Source organism: Physeter macrocephalus, chromosome 20 (genome assembly GCF_002837175.3).
Source record: "Physeter macrocephalus isolate SW-GA chromosome 20, ASM283717v5, whole genome shotgun sequence".
In the NCBI taxonomy this organism is placed as follows: Eukaryota; Metazoa; Chordata; class Mammalia; order Artiodactyla; family Physeteridae; genus Physeter; species Physeter macrocephalus.
The window spans coordinates 111,323,391-111,340,011 of NC_041233.1; the positions used below are offsets into that span (position 1 = coordinate 111,323,391).

A 16,621-nucleotide genomic window follows, 5' to 3' on the forward strand; every position below is an offset into this window, starting at 1 on the left:
GATTATGCTACAGGACACAGATAAACTGCTCTGAGAGCATGCTTATTTGTGGCTAACGCAGAAAACAAATAACAGAAACATGACTCATGTTGCTATACGCTGGTCTGTAAAATGTTTATTAAGACTTTACACAAACAAATTTAATAAAAAAAAAAAAAGACTATAAAAACTTCTGCTGAACATTTCTTGAAAAGCATTTAACCCTATTACTTGAGCACCATATTTACCTGGCACGCAAGTAGGCACTTGAAGATTTACTGAACTAAATCATAAGAACAGTCTGCAATGCGGGACAAGCATGGGACTCAGAGCCAACCCAATAATCGGGTTGCCAGGAGAGGACTGTTAAGGAGACTGTGTCAATGCTTTGTCCCTTAGAATTTTATCTAGTTATTGGGAGAATATACATTTTGAAATAAAAGTATTATGAAAATAATACGCTCAACCTTAAAAGGATGCTTTATCATTTAGAAGCTATTTCCGCATCATCATTAAATTTACCTGTATGCGTGGTTTAATATGACTACTTTGATTCACAAACTGAGTGAGAGAAACTAGATCAGGTCTCTGGGTGCAAATCTAGGGCTTTGTCTTAAGTGAGCCGGCTGAGGATTACCATGCTGAGCCCCTCTACTACCAAAAGTTCAAATAAAAAAATAAAATACCTGCAGCGTGTACCCAGGCTCGCACTGAAAGGACAGCACATCGTTCACCATGTATCGGTCTCCCGTTTTGATGCTGTTGCTGGGAAGGGCTGGCTCTTGGCACGCAGCAAGACCTACAGCTGGGGAAACAAAGAAAAACACTTACAAGCTGTGTAAAATGAACAGTATTCTTATCATTCGAATAGCAAAATAGCGTTTTCCTATTGCTCTCCTCTTATAGAAATGAACAAAAACTCTCTCCTTTGTTTGCCTACCAAGAAGACATTAACTTTCAATCAGTTTGAGCTAAATCTTAAATATTAATTTATTTTGTTTCCACTGTGTAATGAAATTTCTTTAAAGAATAAAACTTGTTACTTCCATATTTAGTGTAAAACACTCCAATTCCAATGCATACACGTTTTAAAAGGTCTTCAAGGAAACTGTTTCCTATTATATGCAAATCCCCATGATATGGCTCTCTTGCTTTTTGTTTTTCCAGCATACTTAGCAGTCTTTTTGAAAAATTTTAAGTGTGAATCCAGGAATTCTATCTTTCTGGAAAAACATAATATGAGAACAAATATTTTATATTCAATCTCTCTCTCTCTCTTTCTCATTTAAAGACAACGAAAAAAAATTCTCATGAACAGTTTGTTCTTTAGGTAAAAAGGACCAATATTTACAGGCCCTAAAGCTGTAATCAGGCACTTTCCTAGATGGACTTGCCTTTAGTTAGGACACTAACAAAATTTTTAAAAATGCATCATACAATATTGGAATTCAGCTTAGAATATCAGATCAATGAATGCCAAGGACCATTTAACATTGATACTTATTTGTATAAACCCTTATCATATGAATAATCAAAATATGTAGCTGTGGTATTTTATAGAATCAAAAATGAAATGGTGCTAAAGATTTGGTGATTGCTAATAATCTTCCGTGATTCTAGTACATCTTTTTCTCACATCCCAAGTTACCAAGCACTAATAGGTTATCCAGGGTGAGAAATGGGAGAGAAGTACTTCTTCAGAGCAGACCAGCTTAAAATCCTTCACGTGCCCTTGGACTGAGACTTTGGTTCTTGTTCTTTTCATTAACATGAAGGAACTAATCAGATTAACTAACTGACTGGGACTCTGAGTAATGGGGCGGGGCTGGGGGAGGGGAAGATTGTTCTTCCAGGACACGAAGGCAGGTCTATGCAGCCACACAATCGTGGGTCCCAGTGCACAATGAGGACGCGTGCTGCCTGCCCTGCCCTCAGGACTGGGTCCACACCTGTGGGCACCCACTGCAGCTGGCACATCTCCTCTGCTCGTGTGCATGCTTCACTGTCCCCATCACACTTCGAGGTCAGAGATGAAATTATTAAGAATTTCCAGATGGACAACAGTATGCATGGGATGCCTCTGAGGGCAGGAGCTGGTGTCACTCCACGCGGTGCTGACTCACGAGGCAGCCCTGGGGTCTGGACGGGCAGCACTTGGAGAAATCAAGGGACAGGCAGCCCCTTGGAGACAAGGGACGAAGACAGTACTGTTTGCCAGTCACTCTCCTGGCTGCATCATGTTGCTCTAATCCTCACAAGAACCTTAATGTAGACTCCGGTGTCTGACATTAAGGTCAAGGCAGAGCAAAGTGAGATGGGCAGGCCGAGGTTCCCAGGTGCAGGTGTGCAGACCCACCTGCCCACCTGGGCGAGGTAACAGTCAGTTTCCTCCACTGCCCTGCTTTTCAAAGTATGGTAAGTGTGGGAGCCTGTAAGAGAGGCACACTTTGGGTATCCCAGAACTATTGGACCAGAATCTGCCTGTTAACACCATCCCTGGTGATTCTTACGCATTAAAGTTTGAGAATCACCAGTTAGCCTCACTTTACCCTGGAACCTGAGAAGATGAAACAGAGAGAAGAGTCTTTATTTCTCATCATCAGTGAGATTGTTCATTTGAGAACATCCTGCTATAGAAATTACACTGGATGGGCACCACTGTATATAAACCGGATAATTTCAAGCCATGAAACACATGGATTCTGTCTGGGATGAGCAGGTGTGAGGTGTAGCATAATGTTTTTCTAAGCTGAAATTGATTTTCCTTAAATGTCTATAGACTAAAAACTATAAAACACCATATGCATTAAGTAACGATATTTTTTAGTCCTAGTACAGAATTTTAAGCCGTTTGGGGCTTTTCATAGATGATAAAATTGCTAAATATGGAAAAATACCATCACTTACACCTTTAACTTTTTTTATTGATATAAATCTAATTTATCTCCCTCTCCTTTATAACTTTAGAAAATAAACTGCAACTATATTTCAATTTCACCTTTTTTTTCCCATCACAGATTGGCATGAACTCCTACTGTATATCATTTATTTTTTATTTGACCCTAAAAAAATACATTTAAAATACTTTTGCCATAAAATTTCTAACTACAATTTAGAATACTAAAAAGATAAAGATACTTTATGATTTTGAAACACATGATAAACATGCATTTTTTGGTCCAATATTTAGAGCAGGATAAGCAGGACCTGTGTAGATATAGTTAAAATAAGTTTGAACATTTTGTTTTTCAACTTATCATTGTCCTCATTTCAACTGGCATTGTGTATGGTTTTCAAACTTCACAATTCAAAAAAAATATGTTGTTCCAACTGGACAGCTTAAAACAATAAAGAATATAACAATCAAAGAGAGAGGAAAGCAGACCAAATGGAGAGATCAATAGAGTTGGATTATTTGGCAGCTGCAAAGAGGTCGAAGAACAGATATGTAGAAACATGAGCATTAGGTACATGACAGGTCATCATAAACACTATAGGGAATATATTGGCTACTCCTTCATTTTGAAACGAAAAAATTTGTCGAGTATATTGTTCATTGTAACCGATTAAAGAACCATTCCCTTTGCATAAGCACACCCTAAGACAGAAGTTTTGTTCACAATCTCTGTAAACCATAATCCAAAAATTGTATTAAAGGTCAGACAATGTGCTAGAAAACAGGTGAAGAAAGAAATCACAACTGCACCTACGGAGACCTGATGGGAGGATGACAATAGATGAAGTAAATGTCAAATGTCATGATCACATAGATCTAAACCTACATGTGTCACCCTGTACACTCAGACTTCTATACAACATTGTTCAATGTCCACACATCTTCTTGACATCAAAGAGTAGCTGTAAAGAAAGCCCCTTTAATTAAGAAAAAGTATCCAAAGAAAAGAAACTACTTTTTTATTCATTGTCTAAGAAGTTTAGTGGAGCTAAAAATATTTTCCCTTACCTGTCAACTGTTGGCTGGTTCAGTCCACATAATAAATGCTATTCTATTCCTTCGACTTAATAGATCATAAGGTCTCATTAAAGCATAGGGATTGTGTGTCCAGTGTCAAGAGAAGCAATCCCATGAATTCGGGGGGGGAGTAGAATTTTTAAATGTGATTGAAGTTATTATTAGTTTAAAACAGATTGTTATAACTTTAAGACGTTTTATGTAATTGCAGTTGTAACCACAATGAAAACATCTATCTAATACACACAAAGAGAAGTTATGTCACTACAAAAAAATCAATGAGACAAAAAAAAATGGAGTAAGAGGAAAATAGAGACAAAAATGCTAAAAGACATACAGAAAACAAAGACACAGATTGGCAGAATGGATTAAAAAAAAGTTCCAGGCATATGCTATCTATCATTTACTCATTTTAGATCTAAGTACACACGTAGTCTAAAAGTGAAAGGATTGAAAAAGGTATTTCATGCAAAAAGGAACCTAAAGACATCAGGGATGGCCATACTTAGAATAGATTTTAAAACAAAAACTGTCACAAGAGACAAAGAAGGACATTATATAATAATAAAAGGGTCAATTCACCAAGGAGATATAACAATAATAAATATATATGCACCTGACACTGGAACTGCAAAATAAGTGAAGCAAACACTGACAGACCTGAAGGGAGAAATAGACACAAACACAAGAATAGTATGAACCTTCAATATCCCACTTTCAGTTATGGATAGAACAGCCAGATAGAAGATAAGGGACAGAAGACTTGAACAACACTAAAGCCCATTTAGACCTAAGAGATATATACAGAATACTCCACCCAAAAAAGCAGAACACATATTCTTCTCTGGTGTACATGGAACATTCTCCAAGATAGGCCACATGTTAGGCCACAAAACATGTCTAAACAAATTTTAAAAAACTGAAATCACACAAAGTATTTTCATCAATCACTTTAGAATGAAACAAGAAATCAATAGCAGAGGGAAAAAAGGAAAATCCACAAATAGGTGGAAATTAAACAACTCAATCTTAAACTCAACCAATAGGTCAAAGAACAAATCACAAGAGAATTTAGCAAATATCTGGAGACATGAAAACAAAAACACAACATATAAAAACTTACAGGATGCAGTAAAAGCAGTACTAAAAGGGAATTTTATAGCTGTTAATGCTTACATTATAAAAGAAAAATGATCTCAAATAAACAACCTAACCTTATACCTCAAGGAACTAGAAGAAGAACAAACTAAACCAAAAGTTAGCATAAGGAAGAAAATAATAAAGTTTAGAGGAGAAGTCAATAAAATAGAGAATATGAAACAATGGAAAACATCAACAAGACCAAAAGTATTTTTTAAAAATATCCACAAAATCAACAAACCCTTAGATAGACTGAGAAAAAATTTTTAAAAGACTCAAATAATTAAATTTAGAAATTATAGGCATTTTAAAAAACTATGAACACTTGTACACCAATGAAATGGATAACCTAGAAGAAATGGATAAATCCCAAGAAATATACAACCTACCAAGTATCATGAAGAAATAACAATTCGGAACAGACCTATCATTAGTAAGGACGCCCAAACCCATGGGCCTTCTTACTTCGTCCTTGTCCACACTCTGCATCCATCAGCAGACCTGTCAGTTCTACCTACCATGTACATCTCACATCCTTGTTTCTCCTGCATCCCACCTCCTCTGAGCCAAAGAACTGAGCTTCCTCTGAGCCTGTTGACAACTGCAACATCTGTTTACCCGATGAGGATACCCCCTCTCTTGTCACTGTCCAAGTGGGTCTCTACTCAACAACCTAATTGATCTGGTTGAAGGATAAATCAGATGATGTTACTCCCCTGATGGAAACTGTTCAATGTCTTCCAACTGTTCTCAGGATAAAATCCTGGGCTACAAGTGGGGGAACATTCTCTCTCTGGCTCACTCTTTCAATTTTGTTTCCTGCCTCTCTTCTGACTGTCCAAAAGGCTCCCTCTAGTCTAGACATTTTTTTTTTTTTTTTCGGCTTCGTGAGTACAATAGGTGCCTTTCTACCTGGGGTACCCCTTGATAGTTTCCTTTGACTACAATGCATTTCCCTTAAGTCTTTTTGTGGTTGAATAATGTCCATTGTTTCACCCTTCCTTCAATATATATTGTCAATGAAAAATAGAGCACCACAGTTACTTTACACCTCAGAATACTGCTTATTTGCTTCAAGGTGCTTAACACAATCTATAACCATCATGGTGTTTCCTTATATATTATGCCCCCACCACTAGAATATAAATTCTGCATAAGCAGAGACCATGTATGGTTGTCTCATCATGACTCTAGCTATGGAGGCTAGAGCAGGCATATAACAGATGCTCCAATAAATGGGGATGAATGCAGTGACATCCACAATTTATTTTCGGGGGACAGGGATGAGGGGGCAATCATCACCAAGAGGAGAGGAGTCTCAAATGAGTTACAAGGGTGGATGCACCAAGTGACAACTGATAATTTGAAACCAAACTCCTTTTCATGCGGGCAACTCTCTGAGTAATGGGCAGAGTGAGTAGCAGCAGAATTTCTTTAGTGATTGATGATCCTCTCAAGCAGCAACCAGAGACTAGCTGATAAATACAGAGTTAATGTTGGGACTCACCTCTTAAATCAGTGGCAGGGACAGTAGGTGATGGTCCGAAGAGTTTAGGATTTAGCATCAGTTCTGTACACGCCACCCTTCCCCTTCCCAAATCCATTAATGCCTGAAATACCAAAGACTATCAAAGGACAACAGGAAAACTGTACTCCAATCCCTTTATTTTAGAAGAGAGTCAACTAAAGAACCCAGGGATTAAGTAGTTTATATTGCACCTTTCACTTAAATTTAATACTTGTTAAAATGCCAAAACATCACTGTTAGGAGAAAAGTTTTAATCAGTTACCAGTTTTTTGTGTGTATTACATTCAACCCCAAATAAATCTGGGATTCACTTGTTACCCACCAAACAAAGTTCTGTTACTACTGAATGCCCAGAACAGTCTTGTAAGAGAGACTTCACATTACCAGAAGGGTCTCTGGAACATTCCGTGATGTTAGGTAGAAGTCAAGATATACAAGACTTTAAACTCTTCCATGGTCCTTGGTGCAATTAGAACTTGGTATGAAATGAGGAAGACATGAATTATCAATTGATGTTAATGAAAGCAATTTTAATAGGAGGCAGAGGGCTTCCCTGGTGGCGCAGTGGTTGCGAGTCTGCCTGCCGATGTAGGGGACACGGGTTCGTGCCCTGGTCCGGGCGGATCCCACATGCCACGGAGCGGCTGGGCCCGTGGGCCATGGCCTCTGGACATTACCAGAAGGGTCTCTGGAACATTCCGTGATGTTAGGTAGAAGTCAAGATATACAAGACTTTAAACTCTTCCATGGTCCTTGGTGCAATTAGAACTTGGTATGAAATGAGGAAGACATGAATTATCAATTGATGTTAATGAAAGCAATTTTAATAGGAGGCAGAGGGCTTCCCTGGTGGCGCAGTGGTTGCGAGTCTGCCTGCCGATGTAGGGGACACGGGTTCGTGCCCTGGTCCGGGCGGATCCCACATGCCACGGAGCGGCTGGGCCCGTGAGCCATGGCCTCTGAGTCTGCGTGTCCAGAGCCTGTGCTCCGCAACGGGAGAGGCCGCAACAGTGAGAGGCCCGCATACCGCGAAAAATAAAAATAAAATTAAATTAAAAAAAAAAATAGGAGACAGGAGTTGAAAGGGTCTCAGGAGATTCTTTGAAATAAAAGCACTTAGATAAATTTTATGGATCAACAAATGATTGATATAAAGTTAAATACAAGAAGATAACTTTATTAAACCCCTGAATGGACACGGTTTACAGGATGCTCACTCTGGTGGAGGTACAGCGCTATCTTCCGTGGATGCGCAAGATGAAATCTCCATAAATACACCCAGGGGTATATGAGGTGTTATCTTGTCCAACCTTTCATTTCCTGTGATTTTTACTCATGCCCACCATTCAAGTTGAGAAACCTTATTAGTATTATTAATATAGTATTAAAGTGTCATTAAAACATGCATTAATAATTTGCATGCATTTGTAAGGATTACTGTAATTGTAGAGGGCTATTTCAAGCTGTCAGTATTCAACTATGATAACATCTCACTAAAAATGTGTAGTACTTTTCATTTCAAAAACTTAAGGCATTTTCCAGAATTTTAATCCTCATTACATACTTCCTTCTGAGTGCCTGTTTTGAAATGAGTCCACAAAGGAAATGAAATGTAGTACTTACTTGATCACTGAAAACAAACAGAATGCAAGTATTTTAAAATCACACCCATAATAAACATAGCTTTATAGTGATAATATTCTGTTGGCCATCAGCTCAGACCCCTGCCAGAATTAATGCAGTTCACTATACTATGTTCTCACCATTATATCAAAAACTGACACATGATTGTCATATAAAGTTCACTTCTGAATTTTCCAGAAAACCTTTTTTGAATACAACTTCAATTGTAAATTATAAGTACTTTTTAGAATACAGACAAGCAAGGAACTTATCTCTTTTAATTACTGCACTTTCTTTTTTTTAAAGATAATTAAATAAATTCTATTTCCTTTTTTCACTTTTATTGCCAGAAATTTAAAGCTAAATTTAGTGCCTAACAATACCAATTATTTTAATATAGGGGGCTAGTATATTTATATCTTTCTCTTTAGTTTAGTTGCCTTTTAAAATTTTCTTTATTTTAATAATTTCTTTGTTGTATACTTAGTTTTATTTTAAGTTGCACCAAATACTTGAAGAACGGACAGGTTATCTTTTTTTCTAATCTATTTTTTATTCATCTGAGTATTTATCGTTTGAGTGAGATCTTATCAGATTCATGCTATATAATGCTATATAATATTATTTTTCATTATACACGTAACTACAAATTAAATACATATGAGAAGGACTTAATCATGTATAATAAGTTTTGAACTTGTTTTTGAAATACTATTATATTACAGTCAGCTCTAGGTCAAATAATATTTGAGAAAAACTTTAAGTCTGATAATAGTAAAATACTTTATATTTATTTTATAATAATCATTTTAATTAATGACAATTAATACACCGAACTTGCAAGCATGCTAAATGTGAAAAAAATCTCCATTTGACTCTACCTTGTAAAGGATAAGCATTCATTTCAAACAATGAAAGAGTTACTATATTTACTTTTCTCTGAAATTTTTATTGTTTTTTCATAATAACTACAAATCACTAATTCAAACTCCTTTCTTTTTCAGAATAAATATATTGTAAATGTGCTACTGCAATATTATTGTCTTTTTATAAAAAAAAAAATTATTGTCTCCTTCTCTCTCTTACACGAGGCTGTCATGGCCATAGCTTACATGTTCCAGGCTCTGACCCATCTGTATAATGTTCTGTATCAAAGGGCCAGAGTCTTAGACATGGGAGAATGGCTTCCACATCAGACCATGTCCTCTGCTGGGCTACTGTTTAGAGTAGAATAGCTAACTTTCTGCTTTGTAGGACATCTGAAATTCACACTGCACAGTAGCTTCTCTATTTCACTTGCGTTCCAGGGGTCAAATGTCATATCTCATAGACTCTAGAAATATTTTGTTAACTCCAATGGGTTTCCCAGTAGTGAGTGTGAGAGGAAAAAGGTCTCGAGAAAGACAGTGAAATAAAAAAAACTTTCATATATAGAATTATTTTGGTGCTGTTTGGACTCAGTGCCATATATCAGCACTAAATAGTCTTGAATAATTGCAGGAGCCTTTCACTTGAGGTCAAACACACTCATTGGGTTTATGACATTAATCTGGCATAGATGCCATTCGACGAGGTCTTATATGGTTCCCTGCAGACCCAGAAATTAAGTATCTCCCAACATAGCAAGACAGAACTATGTGTAAGCTCAGGCACAATACCAGTCTAATTTAATAAAGAAGGTTTTAGTAATGTAAAGTGTGACTATTAAACAAGCACTGCTATGTGCAAAAATCGAGATAAGTAGTTTCTATTTCAAGCAACCTCTAAAGGGAGATTGTCTCAACTAGATGGGTTTATTCTGCTAATAATGTATTTGTAATGTAAATATATATTACATTTAATTCTATATAATTTATCTGTAAATATCTCTGAATTTGTTCACAGTTATGAAGAAACCTATCTCACTACTTTAAAGTTACATGTACTAGATAGATAGATGATAGTTACAGATGGATAGATAATTTTGTTTAAAAACTGGACATTCAAGAAAAGTTTCTCTATGGTTAATCTAAATAAATAATTTTAGTATTCATCTAGCCTTGAACTAGAGCAATTTTAAAACCCATAAAAAGACTTCCACTTCTACTTGGGATATAGAAATCTGTAAAATACAACCTCACTCCCACTTTAACAATGAGAAAAAGCTGAACTATAAAATCATAACCTTTCTTGAACTCATCAGAGAGCTGAGGTTTCAGGTATCCAGGTGACATCAGTTCCAAAGGATTAGTGCCTTCAAGGAGAGGGAGGACACACAAACTGTCACTGGGACAGATCACAGGAGAGAAAGGACCAACTCACACACAGGCAATGATACGTCAGCTAACACTTTAGCAAATGGCCAGTACCTGAGCATGGGTCTCCAGTAGCTCAGGGCCCCAGACAGAGGAGAGTCTGCCCTTCCTTACACATGCCTCCATTGACTAATTAAGAGAGATACTGGGGGCATGGTAGGAGCCTGGAGTGAGCCTCTCCCTTACCACCACCAAATATCAACGTTTCTGTGGAGAGGGGCATGAAATCCGATGCACTTCCCGAAACCTTTCACTTTTAGGAAACAAACGTGTTAAACCACTGGGGGGATGAGCAGCAAAACCTGTTCCCTCCAGGGCACAGGGAAAGGGGCACTGAAGCTTGGAGAAAGGTGTACGAAAAAAGAAAGTCTACATGTGGGGTGTGGCAGGAAAGCCAGTATGAGCTTAAGACGCTATATCAGCACCAAGACCATGGTCTTCTAGCACTAGGGGACAGTCAGCAAACACTCCTCAAAGGCCAACCATAGGTAGACCCTGACGACCTTGGGAGGGGGGCAGGAATGCTGAGAACACCCCACCCCACTCTGTGCAGACTCTCAAGGTTTGACTTAGGCTCGAAGAGAATCACAGAGCAACTCTGACTCCAGTGTAAGCTTAACACAGAGAGACAAGCAACAGCGTCTACTACTGGGGGAGATGCCACCTCTTTTGAAAAGGTGTTTAGGGAGGACTGACAGCTCAGAGTGGAGTAACGACACTGAGAAAAAGCCCCCAATTAGGCACTTGGCAGTGCCAGCTCACCACTGAGGAATTTGATGCTCTGCAAGTAACCATAGCGACAACGGAACTCAAACCCAGTGCAGCTCCTGATCAACAGGCTAACAAAAGTGGTGCCCATTCCCAGGCACAAATATTAACCGCAATCTCTACGGTACTACTCGTGGTGTCCACCTTTAATAAAATATTCAAGAAATAACAACCCTTTGCCTAGAGATGAAGTAAGTAACCAGACTCTGTGGAAATATAAGACAGGGATATTAAACATAAAAAATATGTTAAAAGATCTAGTGGAAAAGATAGCATGCATGAAGAGATGGAGTAATTACTGATGAGAGACAATAATTATAAGAAAGAATCAAGTGGAAATTCAAGGGGCAAAACACAATATCAGATATGAAGAATTATTTCAATAGACTCATTAGCAGACTTAACACAGCTAAGGAAAGATTCAGAGAATCAAAGGTTAATAGCAACTACATAAACTGGAACACAAAGAGAAAGTGTGAATAAAACAGAACTGAGGAACAAGAACTGTGATACAGTATCAACAGGCTTAACAGACATGTAATTAGAGTCCCAAAAGAAACAGGAAAAGATAATGGGGGAAAAGAAATATTTGTAATGATAATGGTCAACAATTTTTCATAAATAATAAAAGACATCAAACCTTAGATCCAAGAATATAAGTTTACCCTGAACAGGATGAATATCAAGCGCACGCGCACGTGCGTGCACACACACACACACACACACACACACACACACACACACACACAAATCTATCTAGACATACCATAGTCTACCTGATGAAAATAAAGAAAAATTCTTAAAGGAAGCCAGAGAACAGGGACAAATGCATAGCCATAAGAAATACAGCTTACTTCTCATCACAAACTATGAAATAAGACAATGAAGTGGCATTTTTAACATACTGAAAAGAACTTTCAACCCAGATTTCTACACCCAGCCAAAATATCTTTCAAAAATGAAGGTAAAATGATGACTTTCAGAAAAACAAAAGCTGGGAGAATTCTTTGTCTGCAGACCTTCACTAGAAGAGTCAAAAGAAGTTCTTCAGACAGAAAAATTTTAGACAGAAACTTGGATTCAGCCAAAGAAATAAAGAGCTCCAAAGATGCTAAAAACAGGTAAATATAAAATATTTAGTTTTCTCATTTTTATCCACTCTGAAAGATCAATATCTAAAGCAAAAACAGTAAAAATGTTTTGTGGGCTTTATAACATGTAAGACAATAATAACATAATGGATGGAAAGAGGAAATTAGAAGTATACGCTTGTAAGTTTCACTACCCATTAAGTGACATAATATTATTTGCAGGTAAGCTGTGTTATATTAAAGATGCATATTTGAAACCTGTCTAGGGAGACCATTAACATTTTTAAGAGTTTATCTAATTAGTCCATAGTGGAGATAAATTGGAGCAATAAAAAGACTCAGTTAAACCAAAAGCTGTCAGGAAAAGAGGGAAAAAATCAACAAGATACAAATAGGATCAGTACAAACACTCCAACAGAGCTCATGTGTTTAATCTTATTTGTCCTCCTCCCACCAAATTCCACTGAAATAAACTTGTTTATAAATATGTACATATACAACTGGCCTCTGTATCCACGGGTTCTGAATCTGTTGATTCAACCAACCACGGTTCAAAAATTTTTGAGAAAACACATTCCAGAAAGTTCCAAGAAGCGAAACTTGAATTTGACACAGGTTGGCAACAATTTACATAGTATTTCCTTTCTATTTACAACTGTTTATGTAGCGTTTACATCACATTAGTTATTATAAGTAATCCAGAGATGATTTAAAGTATATGAGAGAACGTGCATAGGTTAGGTGTAAATGCGACAGCACTTCATTTAAGGGGCCAGAGAACCTGTGGATTCTGGTACCCACGAGGGGAGACGGTGGGGGGGGGGCTCCTGGAGCCAATGCCCCACGGATAATGAGGCAAGACTGTATATATTGTCTCGCGCTGAATCCAAGAACAGTTACTGCCATATTGTTCCCCAGGAGCAGGCTCCATGCTATATACCTCAGGGTCAGATTTCGTATTTTCCAATATAAACCAATGTCACCATTGTTCCCATATCTATAATTTAAAGTTCCCAGAAAGCTAAAGTTTTTGTTTGGCTCTTTTTCTTCAGATTGGAGCTCAGAGCAAGAGTGAGGCTTGTATCCTTCTGCTGCCTAACTCAAATTTCCAATCAAGTCCAAAAACATAAAAGCGGCTAGATGGCTACAGGCTTGTATGAAGCATTCAAAGATGCTGGTCTTTTGACCTTCTAGCTGGATCGTATAAGATCACAGAGAATCTAGATCACATATACCACACCAGACCTCCCGGGAATCACTTTCACTATCATTAATATTTTACAACTCATCCCTTCAGATAAAGTGTTTGTTTTTTGTTTGAGAAGTTCCTATCCGTGTTCGTTTGGAATTATGGACCATTACAATTAACAGGGCCTAGCCTTCACCTCCCTATGCGAAAACCCAGACTCCTCAGATGGAAGCAGGCGTGGACTTGCCATACAGCTTAGGTTTTAGGGCCAGAGCTGGATCTAGAACTGGATCTCCAAGACTGACTCCCAAGCTTCTTTATCTTCCACATGCCATTCAGCTACTAGTGACAGGTGGTGTCACCACCTGTAAAGAGGGGCAGTCTGTGTGCTCTTTCTGATTGGACAGTTGGGATATCTGGACAGGTGCTCAGTAAACTGCATTTGTGATGAAACACATCTGTGTCTACCTGTGTTCATTCTGTAAGTCGTTAGCAGTCTGACTCTGACCCGGGCAGGCTGAACACATGCTAGGTTCTGTTCCTTCTCCTTTAAAAACTGAGCGTACCTCAAAAATGGTGTTTTCTGAGGACAAATGAGTAAGCAGCCGTAACACGTTTAGGGTAGGACCAGGCATAAATGTGTGCTTGTTGTTGTTTTTACTATTATTACATGGATATATATTGTAGCAAAAAGTCTGAATTTAGAGACATGTGGATTGGCAATACACATTTTAAGGTTGATGCAAAAATATGTTAATAGATTAAGAATATTAGATAATCTTTTGAAAACTTACTTCCACAGTCCTTCTGCTCTTTAGTGTTCACCTTAATAAGATTAATTCTACCAACACTTTGTATAATCCAAATTTTAAACTGACACAAAGAATTAGAACAGAGAAATGACTGCCTCTAAGTACATGGAAGGTAATGCCATGACCCTCAGAATGCTGTTAGCGTCCGAAAACAACCACTCAGAAAAGAAAATCACAAATGAAAACGCAGCATTCCGTGTGGCCAAGTAAAAAATAAATACATTAAGTAATGAAACAAGGCCTTAAGATTCTTGAACAAGATTAATTTCAGTAAGAAATATGTTCGTCTCTCTTTTAATGAATTTTATCAGCTGAGAATAAAGTGAAATGTAGGTAATTACTATATTGTTGGAGCTGAAGTCTGTGTGAGCACACAGATAATTGTACACAGTTATTGTAGACTAATTATTTTACTAGCACCTCTTTCTATAAGGAGTGAAGAGCCAGAAGCCACAAGATAACTTTGAGAGGAAGAAATAAGCACATTCAACAATTCTAACACTGCTAAAAATATTAGTGAATTTATTAACACTATCATAAATAAGGTTTATAGTTTCGTATCTACAGATGTTCACAAAATGTATCAAAGTAGCAGATTTTTCCAGACATAACCTACATAAATAGCATCCATAGTATCATTTTACGCTGTCACTAAAGTAGTCCTATTCAAATAAATTGGAATAAACTTGCATACAAATGCCTGTAATAAGTAGGGAAATTTAACCGGAATACGAAACAGCCCTGTGGTTTGCGTCTGGTTCAGAATATTTATCATCAGCTGGAAACCTGGCCTTTCAAAAACATGCATGCATTTACATCCCAGCAAACTGTTCATTTCAATTCAAAGGATCACTTATTAAAGCTTATCCATGTATTTGCTTATTTGCAAATGCTTATTAAAGGAGATGAATATCAACATTAAGCATTTTTAGTGCTTGAAAACATGTCCTAAAATAAACTTTACTCTCATTGGAAATTCTTATTTCACTTTTACAAGGTTTACCTGCATAATCAAACGCCAAAGAAGATTTGTGTATTTGACCTTTGTCATCCCATTTATCAGACTGTTAACTCAGACTCACATCCATTTTTAAAAGGTTAGCATCTACTTTGCGTTACCTTCTTCCAATTGAAATGAATAATACACAAAGGCAGGCACTGAAGTGGCTGCTCTTTGCTAGTCTGATTCTACCAGCCTCTGAGACTAGAAATAGAAAAGGCTTATGACCATAATCTATTTGGAAATTATGACTTTCTACAATTTTGGAAACTTACATGAATATCTGCTATCACTCACAAGAAAACTAGTAATATTACAAATGGTTATTTTGTACTTTTTTTTTAACACAAACAACCCAAAAGCATAGTCGATGTTTTATCTAATTATTCCAGATGCTAAATTCTTCATTTCCCTATTGTCTTTCATAATATAATTATAATATATAATATAATAAAGATATAGTTCAATATAAGAATATATTATAATTATAATTATATATTATAAATATATTATATGTTCTATTATAAATTTCTATATTATAAATATTATAATTGTTATAAAATTATATAACATAATAATAACCTAGTTCATAGAGATCGGTTTTGTAACACCCAAGTTTGTGGAACTTCCAAACATAGTTTTAGAATAAAATTTCACTGTGTAATAAGGGCAGGGCTCTATTCTCCCTTTAAGAAAATTACTCAATATCCCAGTGAAAGGCAGATGCAGAAACAGGTGACCTTACTTTTGTATTCCAGGTGGAAGCCAGCAGCTGCCACGCTGATATCCGACTGGAAGTGCAGGCAGAGCTGATTGGATGTGCTGTTGAGCAGTGCTGGCACCGTGGTACCTGTGAGAAGTGATGCAGGTTGAGCGTTCACGTCAGTGACGCGTTCACTCTTCGCATTATAAAATCAGTAAGGATATCATACTGAGTGATATAGGTTAGAGAAAGACAAATGTTATAGGATATCACTTATATGTGAAATCTGAAATATAATACAAATGAATCTATTTACAAAACAGAAAGAGACTCACAGGCATAGAAAACAATCTCATGGTTACCTAAGGGGAGAGGGAGGAAGGGAGGGAGGGATAAATTAAGAGTTTGGGATTAGTAGATGCACACCACTGTACATAAAATAGATAAACACAATATACTGTAGAGCACAGGGAGTATATTCATTAACTTGTAATAACTTATAATCACTTAAAATTTTCAGG

At 37.0% G+C, this 16,621-nt stretch overlaps 1 protein-coding gene across 1 annotated transcript in view; it reads right to left on the reverse strand.

Annotated features, from left to right (window-relative positions):
• The window catches only part of CSMD1 (CUB and Sushi multiple domains 1), a 611,399-nt gene that overhangs the window by 172,284 nt on the left and 422,494 nt on the right, over nucleotides 1–16,621 (reverse strand). The window contains exons 32-33 of the mRNA XM_028481319.1: nucleotides 16,143–16,247; nucleotides 666–784 (exon numbers count right to left, since the gene is read on the reverse strand). Of these exons, the coding sequence (XP_028337120.1) occupies nucleotides 666–784; nucleotides 16,143–16,247 (224 nt within the window). The remainder of the gene's footprint in view (nucleotides 1–665; nucleotides 785–16,142; nucleotides 16,248–16,621) is intronic.